Consider the following 22,647-nt stretch of genomic DNA (forward strand, 5'->3'; position numbering starts at 1 on the left):
AAGTGCCATTCTTGACAGGTTAAAAAAAACATTTGCTGTTTGGTGTGTGCAGGGAGTATGTAGTTGATCATTGTGTTCTTTTATTTGCTCAAAGTTGCATTTGGATTAGATCTTGAATCAGCTCGTTCCATGATATCCGTTATGCACCTATGATGCAAAATTAATCTTTATTTACACAGAAATATCTAGAATTCCTGAACGTGAAGGAAAATTCACAATCCATAACAGGTAAATTCACCTTTTCACCAATCAAACCACAGAGAGCTTGGAATCGTGCATGTACCGTAATTTTGTTTTATTCATTCATATGCTTTATGAACATTCCTACTTGCCCTTGAATGGAAAGGCTTGCACCACCATTTCATGGGACTAACCAGATTGCTGTGGATTTGGAGTTGCACATAGGTCAAACTTGGGTAGGGCAGTTGATTTTCTTCCTCAAAAGACATCAGTAAACCAGACGGGTTTTTACAACAATCCGGTAAGCTTCTTAGTTCCCATACCAATACTATCTGACTTTATTTGGTTTAATTTTCGAAAACTTAGTTAATTAACTGAATTTAAATTCCCTAACTGCCTTGATATAATTTGGAAATGTGCTCTGTGACATCCCTCATGATCAAGCTGACACTTTAAACTTATGGGTGGATTTTTAACAACTACCCAGATGTAAAACTAACACAGCAGATTGTCCATTTTAGAAACCACTTGAGTTTCATTTTCAGTTTTATGCTTGAATGACAAGTTCAACCTACCCCATTGTCTCTGTTACCTCACGAGAATTCAGTGAAATTCTGGATGCTAGTTAGAAATGTAGAATTGTATCCCTTGGTAACTGAGTGCCTTCTATTTGGGGATGGGGTGGAGATAGAAATAATGAGAATAAATAGATAAGCTGCAATAAATTATACAGCTCCAATTAATTAGTTTACTGTGCAAATACCAACACTGTTATATGTTCTTAGTTCAATTATATGGTTTTTACAGATGTAAGCATACACATAAGCAGTGTACATCAGTGGATGTAGCTTATTATAGGTATTTGCTATTTTAAATAACTGACCATTATATCTCCAGTGACATTGATGGTTTCCAGATGTTCAGTGTGGTATGAAAGCCGGTAACTAGCTATTTTTATTTATTTTTTTGCATATGTGGCACACATCTGCTGTAGCCCTCGTTTGGTGAGCAGCTGCGGAGAAGTTTTCTGGAGTAGCCTAGTTCATGCAGCTAATCTTCAAACTGATCCTTGTGCCCACATGGATTTCCAAATAAGCAGACAAGCATAGTTCAATGGTAAATCATTTGTTTGCAACAATTGATTCTCTAGCTAAGTCACATTGGTTTTCCATTTTAAACATCAAATCACTGCATTACTCTGGTTTGGAGTCATGAAGATGAATGACATGTAGTAAAGCAAAGGAGAAATGACTTTATAATGGCATAATTGTTGTAGCATGATGTAAGTGTAATTACATTTAGGGGAGAAAATTTGTTGTACAATATCCCATGATGACATACTATTCTTTTTCTCTGTAGAATATAACTTACATCAATGAATGTTCCATTTAGTTTTAAGGGGCAGTATTTTTCAAGATTCTATGCTTCTTCCTATTTGCCTAACAATAAAGGAAGCTTCTAGCTGGTTACTCTTAAACACTACCCTTGTCACTGGCATGAACTGTGCCTACCTAAATATTAAATCTAAAAACTCATTTTAAATTGCACTGCACCCAGCAGTTTCAGTTTTGCATCCAGCTGTGAAGGGAAAACCTGGAAACTCTCTTCAATGTTACAGGGAACACAGAGACAGAACTCGGGCATTTCTTAAAGCAAGTGACTGTGAGCAGAAAAGTTCTCTGGGAATGTCCAGCAAGCACCTTCTGGAAACACCAGACGTTTCAGTCATTTTTCCCACTGGTATCTGCAATTTCCATTGCATGAAAACTGTTGATTTAACTTATAAATGATTTCCAATCTTGTTGCACATAAAAAAGCAGCATTTGTTTATTTGTAATTCACACTGTATTGACCTGCTCATCATCTCTTTGATTTCCCCTTTTTCCTTTTCTGTCAATAAATTAATAATTTATTTAGGTCAGGAAAAAATATTGTTGTGCACCAAACTTCCTGCTTCTAGTTGGTTCAGATGATTCAGGCTGGTAATCTAGAGGCCTGGATTAATGTTCTCAATACTTGAGTTATAAATCTACTGTGGCAGATTGTGAATTGAATTCGGTGAAAAATAAATCTAGAGTAATGAGCTAGTTTCATAATGATGACAATGAAGCTACTTTATTTTTGTAAAAGCCAGGAAACCTGGTGTCCTTACCTGGTACCCATATGTGAGTCCTGTCTAACAAGCAATTAGAAGGATTCATAATAAAAACAAAAAATGCTGGAAACACTCAGTAGGCCAGGTTGTATCTGTAGAGAGAGAGAGAAACAGTATTAATGTTTCAGGTCCAAAAGCCTTTGTCAGAACTGGAAACGAGAGAGGAAAAAGTTAGTTTTAAGTTGCAGAGAAGGTTGGGGAGGTTTGGGTGGGGTGATACCCCATGGGCTACTGTGGCAGTTAAAAGCCGCTTATGCTGCTTTTGCTCTCTAATGTGGTGCAAAGAGCAAGGCTGTGGGACATGCCCAGCTGGTCACGCTACACTAATGGAAAACCTGAGCAAAAATCATAGATGGATGGCAGGAAGAAATGGTCAGTTCTGATGCAGACAGAAAGGAAGGGTGAGTTTCCTAAAGTTGGAGAATTTGATATTGAATCTGGAAGCCTGTAACTTGCCCAGATGGAAGATGAGGTGTTGTTCCTCAGGCTTGTGTTGGGCCTTGATGTAACACTGCATTTTTGTCAAAGCCACCAGGTTCACTGATGTCCTTTAGAGGATGAAATCTGGTACGCTTACCCAACAACCATGTGTGAGTCCAGACCAACAAGAAAATTGGTTAATTCATAACTGAAGTGACTGCACAAGTCACCAAAATGGCTCATCACTACATTTTCAAGGAAAGTTAAGAATGTGCATTTAATGGTGATCTTGTCAATTATGATATATTTTAAAATGTCCTTCATATTGATTAATAATGATAAATGCTGAAGACTTGCCAAATTTTAATTGTACATCTGTTGATATTACTTGTTTTCATTCTTGATTGCCACAAAATAACTTTTTGGGAGGTTGGAGTCTGACAGTATACATATTGGAAATGAACTCCAATTAACAAGACACAGTTATTGGCATCCTGTGGAATATTGGTAATTGGTTTATTATCGTCACATGTACGGAGATATCGTGAAAAGGTTTTGTTTGCGTGCCATCCAGACAGATCATTCCATACATAAGTACATTGAGGTAGTACAAAGGAGGGAAAAAAACAATGCAGAATATAGTGTTACACTTACAGAGAAAGTGCAGTGCAGGTAGACAATAAGGTGCAAGAACCAGAAGGAGGTCCCTGAAACAATGTGGCAAGTTTGGAGTGGGGAATGGTCAGGGACTGCACACCATTCTATGTGCCACAACATCCCAATAGAAATGGGGAGGGACAATATTCAGCAGCTTTGGCAGCTATACCACTGGGTTAACTTCAGTTTCTGGTGTCTGCCTGCATAGCTGAGTTCAGTTACATGACAATAAATCTAAATGATGAGTAGCTTGGTTTGGGTGTCCATTCACACAAATCACTAATAAGTAGTTGATAGAAAAATATCAAGCAGAGTGGAATACAAAAATGTTGAACTTGGGCTACAGTTACATAAACCTGGTTGGACAACAAGTATTCCTACCATATTCTAAATGAGCTTCATGCTCATGGAGTTCTCTGCCAGAATAAAAAAAACAATGTAGCTTTCAGCACTGAACAGACTTTCTTGAAATGAAGAATAAAACATGTTATGCAGAATTAGTTATTTAACTGGATTTTGCTTTTATGTTTAGCTTGGGAAAAATTCAACATCACAGCTCACAACCACTTCACAGAATGGTACAATTTGGTCTAATTTTCTTTCTTGTTGGCTGTAAGTAAGTAACCTTTTTGATTTTTGGTTTCTTTAAACTTCATGATTGGTGGTTTCCATTTTCGCTTGTGACATGTGGACACAATAGAAAAAAATCAGGTGTTATGCACCATTTCCCTTTGTCTTTCCTTTGGTTTTGAAGTAAAATCTTTACTAACAAGATCTTTCCTGGTCAAAATCCAAAAATCTCCTCCCTCCTATTGTCTCTTTGTTCATATTAATTGAAATTTAATGGAATAAATCTTAATCTTGTATTTCTCCCTTCTGTGAAAAATATATAAGTAGGGGATAAAAAAATAAATCAATTAAATAGTTAAATTTAATCTCCGCAAAGCCACTAGTCTTTTTCTTCTTTAATATTGGAAGTCTTGAAATGAAAATAACATTCTGAAATTTAAGGAATTGACAAAAATCTCATGCACAATGGAATAATTGCATTTTTTTTTGCAAAAGTGGGCATTTACTAAAATGCTTCAGTCTTTCCTGAAAAATATCAGGGCTTATATGCATTAATATATTCCCTGCAGCTGTCACTGTACAGCTAAAGAAATAAGTGTGCTTGAGCTTCCAGTTCTTGGGGTGCTGCAGTGTCATCTGCAGTGTATGCAGGAAGCAATAAGCACAAGTGGAAATGTTTCTCTTGTACTCTCTCACGCTCGCTCTCACTCTCTCACCCACCCAAGCACGTACACATTCAGAAAGATGTTTTGTTTTTCCTTTGGAGGTAAAGTTTAAGTCACAGTTGAACAGAATTTATTGAAGTTGTATGATGATATGAGACCAACCAACCAGAACAGTGTAATCAAAACTCAAAGGAAAATCTACGACTTATATAAGAGGATAAAAATTAGAAATTAAACAGGTGAAGTCAACAAAAGTTACCAATAAAATTAGGGTCAACCAATCCAATTGCTGAAAAGCTATTTGAGGAAAAATGTCAATGAAGTCTTCTCCCCTGCCTTTTTGGGCTCAATACCAACTAACTAAGATCCAAAAGGAATCAAATTTATTGAAGCTACCTGGAAAATTACCCTCCTGAATGCCTTCACTAATGTTGAATGGATACTGGGAGAATTTTCTATTTTGTTCCCAAAGTGCTATGCATCTTTCACATCCATGTATGCAGATAGATGTTCCACATCAGTATTAACTTTATTTTTAAAATTTGTGCCTTTGAATATCTGTGTTAAAGCTGCAGTGGTAAATGTGACAGCCCAAAATTGAAATTCTGAACTGATTAAGTGGGAATGCTTTCTGCAGCTCTTCTCACATTTATTTTAAAGCTTCCAGTCTCTGACAGTTTTGTGCTGTAATCAGTAAGTGCTATTCAGTAAGAAACATATAATGTGAGAGCTCCAAATAAACTAAAGGTCATATCCCATAGATTAGAATAATACATGTCTGAAGTTCATAATTACTTCAATTTCTCAGAGAAATTGGATTGAGTATATCACCAGGCTGCTCACACCTACATCCATGACATGAAGTCATTAACTGGAGCAGCAAAACTTGAGGTGCTAGTGAGGAGGGTCTGTTTGTCATTCGTATTCTGTGGTTAAAATGATTAAATTCCTACCATTTAAACTTAATTAGATTCACATCTGATCAGCATACTATGCAAATTTTCATAAATATGACAGCATTTCACTTGAATTTTTTTAACACCTTTTCCATTACACATTTCGCCTGTCATCTACCAGCCGATATGATGTTTATTGCCTTTGTTTCCAGCTGAAAGATTTTGGACTCTGTAGACTTGAACCTTCTCCTGATCAGAATTTTATGTCCATATAGTCTCTTGTCTTGTTCAGTTCAGCAGAACCAAATAAAACTACAGACCTAATCAAGAGTAATAAAGTGAAGAGATCTGTCTAAAGGTCCATCAGAGACTGTTCTGCTAAAAAAAAATCCTGCTTGGTATTGCTGTAGTAAGGCTCTGTCTGGCAAGTGTGTCTAAGGACCTGTCTGGGATTGCAACTGGAGATCAGGGAAATCCCCTTGTAATTCAAGGCATTGGCCTCACTGACACTGGTTTGGTAAAAAGAGCTGTTTACACATTAAAAAGCATATGTTCGTTACTGAAAAGAGAATCTATTCACTTTCACAATAAGAACCAGGGGACAGTTGGCAAAGACAATCTGCATATAAAATATCAGCAGCAGACAGGCAAATGAGGGCAGGGATGGAGGAAACAAGGGGAGTAATTCTAATCATCCGTCAAGTGGTCTTTTATACAAAATTCTTGCATTCAAATTCTTACCCTATAAAGCTGGCACAAGTATTAAATTAATCGTCTTGTTCACGGTTTACTGCTATTAACTATTCCCACAAACTATTGAAAATCTTTTCAAAAAGCCTTGCTGTTTTACATCAATGACTGGAAGTTTTAATATCTAAAATATCTTTTTGGCAAAATGTAAAATAAAATGTATGCATTTCGAAATAATGATCAAATCTACTGATATTTAGAAGTGTAACCTTGTTCCAAATGCCTCGGCTGGTAGAGCTGTGTGACTATTTTCCAAGATGGGTTTAGGCTGACGTGAGAGATCCTATAATTTGGATAGACATCAAGCCAAATTCTTGCATGCTCTCAGGTAAATGGGATGGATCACATTGGGCGGCACAGTGCACAGCTAGCAGAGCATTTGCCTTACTGCTTCATAAACCTGGGATCGCTCTGACTTTGGATGCTGTCTGTGTGGAGTTTGCACATTCTCCCTGTGACTATGTGAGTGCTCCAGTTTCCTCCCACGTCCCAAAGACGTGCAGGTTTATAGACTAATTGCTCACTGTAAATTGCCCTAGTGCATAGGTAATTGTTTGAATTTGGGGGGACTTGATGAGAATGTGGAGAGAATAAAATGGATTAATGTAGGATTAGTGTAAATGGTTATCTGATAGTTGACACAGACTTGGTGGCTGAAGGGTCTGTTTTTGTACTGTATCTCTCTATGGACACTATTTAACTGAGGAGCAGGTGGGTTCTCCCCAACATTGCTCCATCTACATTGTTAAAACATATTAATTGTTGTCACTTGTTTGTGTCATCTTGTTGTGTGTGAAAATGGTTGCCAGTTTCTTTTATCACAAGGTTTACATCACTTCAAAAGTAGTTCATTGTTGCAATATTCTTTGTAAACAAAGGAAAAGGGAACTGTATAAATGTAAGTCTGCTGCCTTGCCTGACAGATAATCTGTCTGTCCTGCTGGAATATCTTCTTTCAACATCTCAAAATTTGCACTAATTTTTGTTTGAATTTCTTTAAGAGGTGAGGAGCAAATTTCACAAGTTTTATTTCTGATTTTCCTTTCAAGATGGAAGAAGGCCATTTAGCCCATCGAGTCTATGCTGCTCTCAGAGCATTCCCATTCCACTGCCCCTCCACTCCACTTATTCCCTGCAACCTATTTTCTCATGTGTCCATCAGCTTTACCTCATTCTCTTACCACCCACCTAAATCAGGGGTAGTTACAATAGCCATTTAACCTACCAAAAATGGCATGCAGGACAAAACCTATGTGGACACAGGGAGAACATGCAAACCTCACACAGACAACACTCTAGGTCAGGATTGTACGTGGGTCACCGGAGCTAAGCAGCAGCAACATTACTGCTGTGCCACCATACCATGCAGGAAGAATTTCTTCAGATAGGATTGTATTTATTTTCTTTCAAACAAACTGTGCAAGTACATGTGGGAGAAGCAACAGGAAAAAGGGTGATGAGCTACCAATGCCTTAATTGTTTTATGTGGTGTAAACATCAGTAAAATGTTAGGCTAAGAGATAGAGGGTAAAATTCATCTCAGGCTGAAGCAACATGGTTGCAAAGTTTGTTATTAATACATTACTGTTCATTTTACACTACTGCCAAAGACCAGCTTAAAACCCAAATAATGGACTGTTCTTGGCCCTGTGCCACTGGCGGCTTTTCATGCAGCAGGTGTCATGAAATCGTGAGTTTGTTGACAATAATTTTCTGCCATTACTCTCATCAAATAAAAAAATATGGTGCCAAGGGCTTTCCCTGATTTGAATCACCTTTGTATCATTGAAAACAGATGAGTTTAATTTTGAAATGAGTCACAAAACAACCAGACATAAAACAGCTACAAATTGAGCAGCTAAAAATCATTTGTGGATTTTGAAATGTAAAGGTTCTAATTGCTCACCATTGCCAGAGTTGCAGACAGAGACAGCAAAATAAAAGCTAGAAAATATGACACAGAGAAGAGTGGGCAGAAATATATTTGAAGAGTGTATTGTCAACAAAATTGAATGCAAAAGTAGGGATGTTATCCTTCAGTTATGGAAGGACATTGGTGAGATCATATTTGGAGCACTCCAGTAATACTGGAGTAAGGATTTAAGGGAGGATGATAATATTTTGGAAACAGTTCAGAGAAGGTTTACTAGATTAATGCCTGGAATGAAAGGATTGTGTTGTAGTGGCCCGTATTCATGGAACTTGAACTGCCATCGGCGGCTGCGCGTCGTAGACTAACCGAGGGGCGGGCCTTCCGGCAGGAACCTTACGTCACGTCCGCCGGAGAGGCTCTCAGGTACTTCTGCGCGCACGTGTGTTTTGCTTATTACAGTAAAGTGTGCTCCGGTTCAGCCTCCACATCTCTGAGTTTTCCTTTCAGTAACATGCCGCGTTCGGCTACATTTGGTGACTCCAACGCTTCCAGACAGCATCTGGAACCCGCGACATGAATTCCAACGACTCGCACAATACAGTCTTGCTCAAGCTCCCAACTTTCTGGGCTGCTCAGCCCCACGTTTGCTTCGAGCAGGCTGAGGCCCAGTTCAGAATCAGAGGCATTACAGCCGACGCCACTCAGTACTACTACGTGGTCAGCGCGCTCGACCAGGACACGGCAGACCAGATCATCGACTTCCTGCACCATCCACCAACGGAGGACAAGTACGCTAAGATCAAGGTGCTCCTCGTCCACACTTCCGTGCTCTCCCGCTGCGAACGAGCTGCATGGCTTCTGCACATGGACGGCCTGGGCGACCGCAAGCCATCTGAGCTGATGGACGACATGCTGGCGCTCATGGATGGCCATAAGCCCTGCCTTTTATTCGAGTAGTTGTTCCTCGAGCAACTGCCAGAGGACATTCGCCTCCTCCTCGCGGGTGAAGATTTCAGCGACCCGCGCAACCTCGCGGCCAGGGTGAACATTTTGTGGCAGAGTAAGCAGCAGGGAGCGGCTTCCATCTGCCTAACTGCAACCGTGCAGCCTAAAGCCAAGACCCCACAACCGAAGCCACTGAGACCCACGGGGGACAAGGATGAGGGTTCGGATCAATGGTGCTCTTACCATCAGAGATGGGGGTTAATCGCGCGCTGCTGCTGTCCACTGTGTGCCTTTCCGGGAAACGTCGGAGCTGGCCGTTGCTAGTGGCTTCGATGGCTGGCCATCGCGACAGCCTCCTGTTCCTTTGGGACCGACACTCCGGCCGACGTTTCCTGGTGGACACTGGGGCCAAAATCAGCATCCTTCCCCCCTCGAACATGGACACTTGTAACGTGGCCCCAGGCCCCAACCTCACCACTGTGAGCAGCACCACCATCCAGACGTACGGCTCGTGTACCATCCCGCTGCGTTTTGGGTCCAGCTATTTTACCTGGACCTTCACGGTAGCAGTGGTGTCACGGCCATTACTAGGGGCGGATTTCCTACAGACCAACCGTCTCCTGGTCGACCTGAAGGGCCGGCGTTTGGTCCACGCCGAGACGTTCCAGACCTTCTAGCTCAGAGAATTCCTGTTCCTGGCCCTCCACCTAGACTCCGTCACACTCTCAGGTGACGAGTTCACCAGGGTGCTGGCAGATTTCCCCTCCATCATCACCCCACAGTCCTCCACTACCGGTTCCAAGCACGGCATGCAGCACCACATCCCCACACAAGGACCACCGCTGCACGCCCGAGCCCGTAGGCTCCCACCCGACAAGCTCCATCTTGCCAAGGAGGAGTTCCAGAAGATGGAGGAGATGGGGATCATCTGCCGCTCGGACAGCCCTTGGGCATCTCCGCTGCACATGGTGCCCAAGTCCGCAGGAGGTTGGAGGCCCTGTGGGGACTACAGGAGACTCAACGACGCCACAACCACTGACCGATACCCGGTGCCCCACATCCAGGATTTCACGGCGAACCTCCACGGGGCAACCATCTTTTCAAAAATCAATCTGGTCAGGGGGTACCACCAGATCCCCGTGCACCCCGACGATGTGCCCAAGACAGCCCTCATCACCCCCCTCGGGTTGTTCGAATTCATAAGGATGCCTTTCGGCCTCAAGACGCCGCCCAGACTTTCCAGAGGCTTATGGACTCGATGGGGCGAGGCCTGGATTTCGCCTTCATCTACCAAGACGATATCCTGGTGGCCAGCAAGTCACGCAAAGAGCACATGGTACATTTGCGCCAACTCTGCCCGTGACCACTGACTGGCAATCAACCCGGCGAAGTGCTAGTTCGGGCTGACTGAGATCGACTTCTTGGGCCACAGGGTTAACCAGCATGGAGCCGCCCCTCTGCTGGACAAGGTCCAGGCCATCCGCCGGTTTCCCAAACCCAGCACGGTCAAGAGCCTGCAAGAGTTCATGGGGATGGTGAATTTCTACTATCGGTTCGTGCTGGTGGCGGCGCGCATCATGAGGCCCTTGTTCGGTCTGATGGCCAGCAATGCCAAAGAGCTGGCATGGGACGCAGAGTCCACGGAGGCTTTCGAGTGGGCCAAAGAGGCGTTGGCAAAGGCGGCCCTCCTAGTACACCCAAGAGTCGATGTACCCATGGCGCTCACAGTCGATGCTTCCGACACGACGGTCAGCGGAGTCCTGGAGCAGCTCGTCGAGGGCCAGTGGCGACCGCTCGCCTTTTTCAGCCGACACCTGCGACCACCGGAGGTTAAGTACAGCGCTTTCGATGGGGAGTTGCTAGCGCTCTACCTGGCTATCCGGCACTTCCGGTATTTCCTCAAAGGAAGAGATTTCACTGTGTATACAGACCACAAGCCCCTCACTTTTGCCCTTGCAAAGGTATCGGATGCATGGTCGGCTCGGCAGCAGAGGCACCTCTCCTTTATTTTGGAGTTCACCACAGATGTACGCCACGTCGCAGGGAAGAACAATGTGGTCGCCGACACACTGTCCCGCCCCCACATCCACTCAGTGACCACCTCAGCCCCAGGGATTGACTACACGGCGCTGGCGCAGGCGTAACAGGCGGACACCGTGATCCCAGCCTACCGCACCAACGTTTCGGGACTCCAGTTGGAGGATGTCCTCGTTGGCCCGACAGCGGTTCAGCTCCTGTGCGACACGTCTACCGGCAGACCTCAGCCTGTGGTACCAGCAGCATGGAAGCGACGGGTGTTCGACACGCTACACTGCCTGGCCCACCCATCCATCCGGGCATCTATCAAATTGGTAGCGGACAAATTCATTTGGCACAGTTTGCGCAAGCAGATCGGACACTGGGCCAGGACCTGCATATACTGCCAGACTGCCAAAGTCCAGCGGCATGTGAGGGCCCCCGTCCAGCAGTTCCAGCCGATGCTCGGGAGGTTTCAGCACATCCACGTGGACATCGTCGGCCCCCTGCCCGTCTCCCAGGGCGCCAGGTATATCTTTACCATGGTCGACAGGTTCACCAGATGGCCGGAGGTCATGCCGCTAGCGGACACGTCCACCGAATCCTGCGCCAGGACGCTCATCGCAAACTGGATCGCCAGGTTCAGACTCCCAACGGACATCACCTCTAACAGAGGGGCACAGTTCATGTCAGGTTTGTGGATAGCACTGGCGCAGCTCCTGGACACCCGGTTACATCACACCACGGCGTACCACCCACAGTCCAACGGTTTGGTCGAGCGGTTCCACAGGCACCTCAAGTCAGCCCTGATGGCGCGCCTCAGGGGGCCCAACTGGACAGATGAGCTCCCCTGGGTTTTACTGGGCATCCGCACAGCCCCCAAGGAGGACCTGGGCACCTCCTTGGCGGAGTTGGTCTATGGCACTCCCCTGATGGTCCTGGGTGAGTTTGTGCCAGAGGCCCAAGGTCCAGCGGGGACGCTGGCAGAAGTGCTGATGAGGCTGCGGGATAAGCTAGGGAGCCTGGCACTGGTTCCGACCTTCAGACATGGCACTACACCGTCCTTTATCCCTAAGGACCTCCGGGACTGTGAGTACGTTTTCATCCGCAGGGGCATGCACACGTCACCCCTACAGAGGCCTTACGAAGGACCCTTCAAGGCGATCCAGCACAACAGATCTACATTTGTCCTGGAGGTGGGTGGCCGCGAGGAGACTTTCACAGTGGACCGCCTCAAACCGGCGCACTTGGACATTGAGCAGCCGGTGAAGGTACCTTCACCGCGCCGGTGGGGCAGGCCACCCAAGAGGGAAACACAGGCGGGGGATCCCACACCCCCGATGGACGTTTCTGGGGGGGTGGTGTAGCGGCCCGTACTCATAGAACTCGAACCACCATCGGCGGCTGCGCGTCGTAGACTAACCAAGGGGCAGGCCTTCCGGCAGGAACTTTATGTCACATCTGCCGGAGAGGCTCTCGGGTACTTCTGCGCGCGCGCACGCGTTTTGCTTGTTACAGTAAAGTGTGCTCTGGATCAGCCTCCACGTCTCTGAGTTTTCCTTTCAGCAATGCGCCACGTTCGGCTACAGTGTTATGGGGAAAGATTGGACAGGCTGGGATTACACCCGATTGAACTTAGAAGACTAAGAGAGTACTTGATTGAAATTTATAAGATACTGAGCGGCCCTGACACGGTGCCTGTGGAGAAGCTGCTTCTTCTGGGCAAATCTAGAACTATAAAACTCTCATTTAAGGCAGAAAAGAGGTGAACGTTTTTGTTTCTCTCTTTTCTAATTCATATGTATGTTCATATAAAAGTGTTAAAGTTACTTTTCAAAATTGACTACAGCACATGATTGTATCTTCACAGCACATGATATAACTTTGATGCATTATTGTTATATGTATGGGTATATTTCTTCCTCTCGGGAAGTAGTGTATGTGTACTAAGTGTACTGCCAGACATCAAAATTGCTGCAAGTGGTTTCTGTCCATGACTGCTGCCCTGAGCTAGTATGAATTTGATGCATTGTTGAACTGGACACTGTTGTTAGTTTCAAGCTACTGGCATCTATAAAGAATGTTCTGTTGAAAGCTTTACTCTGTTAATTAGCTTTTGGAAGGAGCAACACAATTTGCACATAGACATTATAATGAGAAAAGTAAATGGCTTAGACTGTGTAAAAGGACATGGCACAGGACCGTTTGGATGAGAGGGAGAATTTTGCTACAGTAATGCCTTCTCAAAGGCAATAAGTCATGGCAAACATATGTTGAAAGAAATAGTGGTTTATTTGCAAGGTAACACACATGAACTGTTTATATATTGAAACTGGTAAGCTCAAAATTCCAGACAATCTGTGGCAATGTTATGTCACAGCAAAGCAAGAAAACCACATGACTCTCTTGTCCAATAGGATCGCAATATGAACACGCACCAATACAGAGAAAACAGCATGTCCATGATCAAAGATAAAAAGGAGCCATCTTTATTAAATTGCTGGGCAGTGAGATGGTCTTTACTGGGACACCTGCCATGTATTTGTCAGCTACATAATTCGAGTTAAAGGAAAAATCACTCAGGAAAACCACAATCTTTGTGCAATTTTGCAGGAAGTTGATTTTCTTTCAGGATCTTCCATGTGACTAACACAAACTTGTGGAGGAAACTGAACATGTACAATGCATTCAACACATGCTAGGGCACCATTTTGGGGACTTTCATGAATGCATAGAGGTCACTCTTGCAGAGCAGGCTTTTACAGCACTTGTCAGGCTTTCTTTGCTTAATTTAATAATCCCAGGTCATGAAGACCTGAACTGGAAGCTCACCTCATATAGGTCCTCATTAAGTATTGTTTCTAAAATAATTCCCCAGCTCTTCCTTGGGCAGGTTGCCCCACTCAGTCTCCATCCAACCTCCAATCTCTTGACCCAAATCTCCACCCAACCCTTCCAGCTATCCACCTGCACTGATCTTACCACCAAATCCTTGACCTAACCAATCCCTGCTGGGAATCTCACCTCCAGGATGGCTCAATGTGCAGATTTTTCTGGTGAAACACTTTAACAAGGAATAGGAACAATAGTAGGGCACTAGGCCACTCACGCCTGCCCTGCCATTCAATATCATCATGGCTGATAACGGAGATGGGAACAATAACCAAATTTTGATTTCAGCTTTGGATCCCCTTGGATATAAAGTATTAAGTTTTAGCTCCAATAAACAGAGACCCAAAACTGAATAAAATTCAAAGCTGGAAGTTAAAGGTGAATGATACATGGATGTTTTCCAAAAGCAAAGTTCTTCAGATGTTGGAAATCCAAAATAAAAACAGAAATTCTGAAAATACTCAGCAAGTTTGGAGAGAGAAATGAGATATTGTGTTTTGGGTTAATGATCTTTTGTCAATACTCATCAGAAAATGTACATATGATTACAGTGCATTTTGTTTTGCAAAGTTTCTTGGTACTTTCAGAATTATTCTGACTGTAAAGAAGATATTTTCAGGATTCATCACTGTCCCAGGAAATCATTAGTGTATCTGTGAACTATAGATAACAGCTCCTGATCTCTTTTGCAAATATGCACAAGCTTTTACATTTGTTATTTTTAAAAGAACTAATTAAAATGATGAAAAAGCTAATAGGTCATTTTGTATTGTAATTGTATCGTGACTCTTCACATTTCTTGCAATCAGTGCTAATTAAGTTGGAGTTATCTTTAAAGTGTTGTAAAAATGTAATTATTTGTTGACATTCATCAACCAGGCAAAATAATAAAATCTGAGCAGGAACTCCTCTCATCACAATCAAAGTACGACAAAAGGCTAATGATCCATTATCAACATAATGTTTCCACTCTTGCTTAATCCTATTAGATAAGTATTATAACCAAGGTAACACGTCTTACTTTTTCATAAGTTCATGATTTACTTGCTATTAACTTAATCGGATATAAAAATACAAGGAATTTGACCTGATATTTCATGAATATATTTGTTTTATATTGAAGTTGGAAAAGCTGAGCTTTTAAACCACATGATTGGGAAGTTAAGGAACCGTGGTGTGTTTGCGTCTGGATAGGTTCAATTATTGGATGTTGCACCAAAAAACTGCAGGCCCTGGAAATCTGAAAATAAAACAAAAAAGTGCTGAAAACTCTCAACAACTTAGGCTGCATCTGAGGGAAAAGAAATAAAGTTAATGTTTCAGGTCAATGACTCTTTATCATTGGGCATATGCATCATTGATAAGTCATGTCACATAGTGTATATAGTCCATCAACCCCTCTGTTTTATGGAACTTCCAGCCCTTCGATAATTTTTGTGAGAGTTGAAATGAAAACTGTATCATTGCCCCACATAGTTTGCCCTTCTTTTCTAGTACCTCCAAACAGTTGAATTCTCTTCTTTCTTTAGCTTCTCACTTCTAGATGATTCCAAAGATCTCTTTGGTATTAGAATCATTTTCTTTTTTTATTTGTATGATCTGCAGTTTTAAATGAAGGTAAAGTTATGTTCCTTCCCTTTTTACTATCAATCAAATTGTTTTTTTTCAGTTGTATTGAAGACTACAAACTAGCTTCAGATGGACGGATGTGTCAGCTTGTTTCTGAATCCTGCTCCAGTGGTGCAGATTGTGCTGATACCAACATTTCTCTGAATCAGACTTTGTTCAGGGATGTCTTCTATGGTTACAATAACCAGACAAAGGAGCTTGCACTTGGCCAAGTGTTCATTGGGACATTCAGGTAGGATTTAATGTTCTGTTTTGCTGCTTTCTGCATACAAACTTACAGTGATTAATGAGTCAAGGTACAGAACTGAAGAATATTATGTTTCTAGCTCTTGTTCCTTTAGCAATGATGTAGTAATTTCTTTTCGATTTGAGGGTGTTGTCCAAGTGGCAAGACAGATGGTTGACTGATATACCAAGTGGAGAATTTTCTAATTGCATTCACCAGTTTAAAAGCAGATGGCTTTGTATTCAGCATTCTGAAATCTATGAACAATAGAAAATTACTTTAAAATTGTCCTTATGGCATTATACCAATGAATTCTATTGTAGGGTAAGTAGACTCTCTCTGGAGTCAAAGGTATTTAAGAGCAGCAGTGAATAACAAAGTGAACATTAAAATGCTGCATGCATTTTATGTGACAGTGCTGAATGGGACTCATTGTAAGATTTCTAACCTGAATCCATATTACTCAAAAATAAAATCAGGTGACATTGTTGCAGTTGTACTGCAGCTTGTCTTTAAGCTTAAGGTTAAAGGAGCAGATCTGAGTGCAAATCCATTGACATTTTGATACAATTGGTTCCACACCTATGTTTCCAAGGAATTTCAGAGACATTACATCCAGTGTTTATGCTTTGAGTTCATTATTTATTTGCTAGTGCTCTTCCAGATCCAGGCAAGGTTTTGAGATAGAGACAACACATTCCTGAAATGGAGATCAGAACTTCACTCAGTGGTGAGACACATATCTGAAGCCTTGATTGACATCTAATTTATCATTGACAAGAAACTGTATAAAAACATAATTAATAATAATTTACCAGTACAGAGAGACATGAAATTGGTGTTGATTTGGCATCCAGTTATGTTGAGCAGAGTGTTATTCAATTGCTCATTTAGCAGTTAAGTGGAGGAAGGAACTGTCAGAAGAAGCTGACTGTATTGCACATGGGCAACATAGAGGCATGGCAGTTATCGCTGTTGTCTCACAGTTTTAGAGACCTGCGTCCAACCGTGAACTTGGGTGCCTTCTGTGTAGAGCTTATACATTCTCCCCATAACTGTATGGGTTTCCAAGTGTTCCAGTTTCCTTCCACATCCCAAAGACATGCTGATAAGTTAATTGGCCACTGTAAACAATGTTTTAATGTACAAAAGTGGCAAAAAAATGAAAAGAGAATTGATGGGCAAAAGAGAGAATATGTTGCAGGGCTATGGAGAGAATGAGAGAAAAGGGATTGATAGATTGCTCTTCTGGGAGCTGGCATGGATTTGGTGTGCCTAAGGGCCTCGTGTCATCATAAGTAAGTAACATCCCACTGAATAGACAAATGATGCACTGTGAACTGCTGCCCCTATCAACTGAGTGTCCCGGGTTACCACTGCAAATGTCTGTTTCTGGGCAATTCTTGGTTTGGTCATTTTGTAGATCTATTTTCTGTGGGGCTTGAAGGTCTGACATCTATCCACCAAAAACTCACAGATGTCTTGGAGTGGGTCAGAACACACAAAAGGACATGTCAAGTTCAGATGTTTCTTTTTGCAGTTATTCTCAGTGTTTGACAAAATATAGTGTTTTTGGTTGTCAAAACTGTAGGTAACACCATCAACTATCAGTCCTATAATAAACTGCAATCCAGCAGTTTCCAAGCAATTAGTTGCTGCCTGTGTTCTATACTGTTCCGGGTTCCTCTCTTCCTCCCCTGAGGTATCCCAGTCATGTTACTGACTAACATTCTAATACATATACATAGGCAAATGTGAGTAGTCAGTGGCGTCTGCATAATAGCCACATTATTGAAAACTGCACCCTAAAGCAAAATGCATGCTTGGCTTTGCAAAATATATTACCAACAAAGAAGTTTTTTTTTGGTGTGTGCAAACAAAAAGAGGTCTTTGAGGGTGTTTTTCTCCAACTATTATTGATTTTTCCTAAAATATTGAAATTTTATGTCCATGTTAAATAAAGATGGTGCTGATACTGTTTGAGATGTGTTAATGTTCATACATCATTTGCAGTTGCGTTCATCGATGAGCTGTTGAGAGCTGAATGTTGGTTTAGTTAGTTTGTAGTTGTATGGCAACTGATGTCTTGACCATCTTCAGCAACGAACTATGGTGTCAAACAGTAAGCAATGGCAAGGGAAGTCACTGCTGTGCTAGGTTTTTGTTTGTGCTGGAAGCCTCCTGTGAGGGTGGTTAGGGCACAATCTGTTCACATCAGCAACAACCAGTTCAAAATTTGCCTTGGTCAGGAGCTGGAGGGGTGGGGGTGGAGGAAATATTCAGTAGTGACAAATTTACCACCACTTTAGAGAACAAGGGTGATATGAGCTGTCATCTTCAGAGCAATTCTTGTGGCTTGCTGAGATTTAGGTTTACAATGACTTTGTCTTAGTTTGATGCTTTGGGGTTTAGCCTATTTGATAAACAACAATAGTGAATCTATGTATTACAGGATGCATTCCATATTTACATTTGGTATTGGCCAGTCATCTGGATTTCATTTGAACTCTGGTGGCAGAGCGGAACAGCTAGTAGAGCTGCTACCTTACAGCTCATAGAGCTGCTACCTTACAGCTCGTAGAGCTGCTACCTTACAGCTCTAGCAACCTGGGTTAATCCCTGACCTCAGGTGCTGTCTGTGTGGAGTTTGCACATCTCCTTGTGACCATGTGGGTTTACTCTGGGTGCTCCAGTTTTCTTAAGTTAATTGGACACTATAAATTGTTTCCTAGTTGTGTTGGTGGGTGGTGGAATCTGGGTGGAGTGACAAGAATGTGGGGAGAATAAAAAAAATTGGGATTAATGCAGTGTAAATGGGTGGTGATGGTTGGCATGGACTTGGTGGGCAAAAGAGCTGTTTTGTGTTGTATCTCTCTATGTCTCTTCATTGTTCAACAACAGTAATCTTTGGAATTGCTAGGATTTCTTATACTACCTGCTCTGCAGAGTTTATATACATTCCATACTGTATGTGGCTGTGTATGAGCAGCAGATTGTTGTGGGTGACACTGAGACCTTGAACTAGTTGCTGACCATTAACATCTGTGGACCTTCTTAATTTGCACGTAATTATTTCCTCCCACTTCGCCAGGTAATATAGTCAAGTTTAAGGTTGGTAGAGGGCAAAGCTGTTCAACGAAATGAATCATTACCAGTGTGGTGTGTTGAAAATGACGCCATGGTCAGAAAACCATTCCTGCTATAACTAACCTTGCAATGAGGCCTTGGAGTCACTCTGCACATGCAGTTGTGCCTTTACAGTGTGACTTACTTTAGATGGTAGAGCCTAATCTTAATGGATTTGTGTTTAAATGATCCTCAGGGTTTAAGTAGTCACAGTAAAAGCAATCATCTGATTTCCTTCTCTAGAACATTACTCTGTCAAGATAACTTGATATCCTCAAGCAGTCTTGTCATCCAAGCCAATTTAATGTCTTTGATGCAGTGTAATTAGAAGTATACTGTCTTATAGATCTACTCTACATTAACATCACTTCTTTGAGTGCCTCTTAAATATAGTTGTTCAGAGTTGATACCTGACCAGAATAATAAATCCCGCATGCACACCACTCAGCACCATTCAAATTGATTAATATCCCAAATGTAATTGGGCAAACCCATCAGTTTCTACAGTGGGACTTCATAATTCACCGTGTTCACCTGTTTTTTTTTTAACTCTGGCTGTAGAAAAATTGCATGGCAATAACTAAATTAAAGAACTGAACAATTCTGGAGAGATGAAGAAACTTCAGGTCTAAATTCAAATAATTTTAGTCTATTGTTCAGAAATGTTCATCTTTGCCCTCACGATATTGAATTGATTTAAAGTGTGTGCCAACAGATGACCAGTTTGAAAAACATACACTGTAAGTATATTATAATTAAATCAGAATATTAACAAAACCTGAATTCTCTTTTATTTAGGCTAATTACCTTGGTAAAGAGAAGAATGATGAATCTTTATGATGTGCAGAAATATTAAAAAGCATTCCACAACTATTAGAAGTTAAGGAAGCTATTAAAAATCAACTTGTTAAGAATTAAAATATCATAAACACTAAAAAAATAAATATTTCTAAAAAATTCCCCCCAAAAAATCATGATCCTTGGAAGAGATTCAACTGATCTCTACTGAAATTAATGGAGGAAACATTATCCTCACCTTTATTTAAACCAGTGTGCTTTCGTAAAGAATAGAATGTTGTTTGGAAATGCAAAGCTTGGTCATATATTAAGGATATAACTTATTCAGATGCCCTTTGCACCTCTGTATCCTTTTTCTACAGTTGCATTTTGGTTCTGCAAGATTCTGCTCTTTAATAACTTCTCAAAGTTTCTCAGGGTGATCCAAAAAATTTGGAAGCTCTGAGTAGACCTGATATTTGGTATCTGGAGTCTTGTGCTAAGTCGGCCAATTTTGTCATTTGGATTTTGGTAATCTTTTTCTACATGTGACATCTTCATCAGTGAGCTTAAAGTGATAATATATTCTTCATTCAGCTGTTCGTTATCTGAAAATCAGCAGAGCTGTTGTCGTCTCACATCCATGTTGTCAGTCTTTGTTGCTTTTTCCCTGCAATTCCATACTCTGACCACTCTCTTCAACTGGCCCCTACATATTTTGAATGTTATGCTAATGACACTTCTATCTGGAGCCCTCTCCTATTCATCCTTGCTATCTGTGTGTTAGTCCTGATCCATTTTTTTCACTGTCCCTTGCTTGTTACTTATGATCTGAGGTCACTCTCATCTGCTGGTTCCATTGAATCCTTCAGTAATCCTGGAGTTATTAAATTCAGGATTAGTGAAGGGTTCAATGTTTTGTTTGTTCAGTCCTTCTGAATGTTTTTCCACTGAATTGCATTTCAGAATATAGAAGTATTCTGCTTTAAAATAATTATTAACATGATATGAAAATGATGAAATAGTTTGTTAATGCATGACAATTTTTCATCCTTTTCACCTCTTCTTGATCTTCATCTGTTTCTAGTTTTATCTTGTTGATCTCAGATACTGATCTCTGTTCAAACTGTCAAAATGACTTTTCCCAAAATGTTTTTGAAACCTTGATGACACTGACCTAGAATTTACAGTAACAGAAATCTTACATTTACCACTGACTGACCAACTGCATCCTCCATTGAGAACTTGGAGAAAAGAGTCAGCTGCTTGCACAACACAAGATCCCATGAGACAGCAGAGTTGTCCACATGTACATCCTGTCAACTTCAGGGGAAGGGGCAGGTGCTGCTTTTATCATAACATACAATAAAGGTGAAACTGAGTTTCATCATTGAGGGACTTTTTTTATTCAAGCCTGCTGAGTGCATAGCCCTTGCAGAAATAAACCAAAATGATGTTGACAAAGATCAAAACAGTGGCAGAAGATGAGCCCTCAAAAGCATCCTGCCATCTGCTGGCTTGGAGGAGAACAATTAGAAAGTGTATAAATTACATTTATATATACACTATCTGACTAATATACTTTACTACAAGTGCATAATAATATCCACCTGCATAACTGCTGGACAAAAAATGTTTGACAATTAGCTGAAACACCTTGCTTAGCTTATCTTATCTGGAAGTACATCCTTCACTGGTAGTGATATAAAGTAGCAGCAGTCTATTTAGTCTATTCCTCCTGATGTAAATGCAATTGAATTTTTGAAGCAGATTGCAACATGCTGCCACTAACATTTAGAATTACCATCTATGAAAGTTGTGACATTCAGAAACATTCAAATGTGATCCAAAACTATTAGATGTTAATCAAGGTATGTCAAAAAAAAGTTTAATATTACACTTAAAACACCATAAAATATTTAAATAAACTTAAATATTTGAAGCATAATTAAAAATTATATTAATTCCTGGCAACAGTTATCCATTGAAATCAATGCAAGAGAAGTTCCTGCCAGGTTACTTCAGCAGTTGTCCCAGCAAAATCTACCAACAGATTTGGGTTTTCTGCAATTCTGTGTGTGTGCATAGTTGTAGTGAACTTGCTGACTCTTCTGGGGGTAATTGCTGGCAGTCATACATGCACTACTAAACACTGGCAGCAGATCTGCAGGAAAGTGATAGTGTTCTCCTCATCACAAAGAATTCATTCTGTTTGCTCTTGGTGTGTATTGCTTTGACTCTTGTGGGTCTCTTTTAACTGGGCCTGAAGAACATGAAAAGCAATTTGCCCTTATCATATCTGATTTTGGGTCAAGACAAGTAGTGAAACAAACCAGTGACTTTTTTGCTTCTGTTTAAGTAATGGATCCTGTTGTTTAAGAAAATTGCACTAATTTTCCATACAGTCACAATATGGCATATTTATCTAACTTGGCCTAAAGGTTGGAGTTGAAATTTTCTCTCCCTTATTAATTTCCTGTAAATTTAACTTCTCATGAAACAATGATCATGGAAATAGAAAAGTAATGACAATCTGAATTCCTACTTTGGAACAAGATTCTTCGAGTTTACATTAGGCCTAACAGCAAGATGTGTGCAATACAGGGTAATGTAGATCACTGACCCTCCAATCGGGAATGTATGTGGAGAAAACATATTAGGGATGACTAGTTTCAAATACCTAAAGGCATATATGAGACTTCACTTTCATTTTATGTGAATATTTCGGAAGAACTTTTATTTCTAATGCACCTTGGCTTGTCAGAGGACTCTCAAAAATCTTTACGTAAGTAACTCTCATAGTTGTAGCATGCACAGCAGCTATTTTAGTTCCCCATTGCTAATAGCACAAGGGCATCAAAGCACTTGTG

At 41.4% G+C, this 22,647-nt stretch overlaps 1 protein-coding gene across 4 annotated transcripts in view; it reads left to right on the plus strand.

Moving 5' to 3' along the window:
• astn1 (astrotactin 1) overlaps window positions 1-22,647 on the plus strand; it is a 1,815,355-nt gene that overhangs the window by 1,189,500 nt on the left and 603,208 nt on the right. For 3 of the 4 annotated variants that reach the window (XM_052011000.1, XM_052011001.1, XM_052011003.1), the window contains one exon: window positions 15,689-15,880. The exons of the other annotated variant lie outside the window; for it this stretch is intronic. In XM_052011000.1, coding sequence (XP_051866960.1) covers window positions 15,689-15,880 — 192 coding nt within the window. The remainder of the gene's footprint in view (window positions 1-15,688; window positions 15,881-22,647) is intronic. 4 annotated transcript variants of the gene reach the window in all.

This window comes from Pristis pectinata, chromosome 3 (genome assembly GCF_009764475.1).
Source record: "Pristis pectinata isolate sPriPec2 chromosome 3, sPriPec2.1.pri, whole genome shotgun sequence".
NCBI lineage: Eukaryota > Metazoa > Chordata > Chondrichthyes > Rhinopristiformes > Pristidae > Pristis > Pristis pectinata.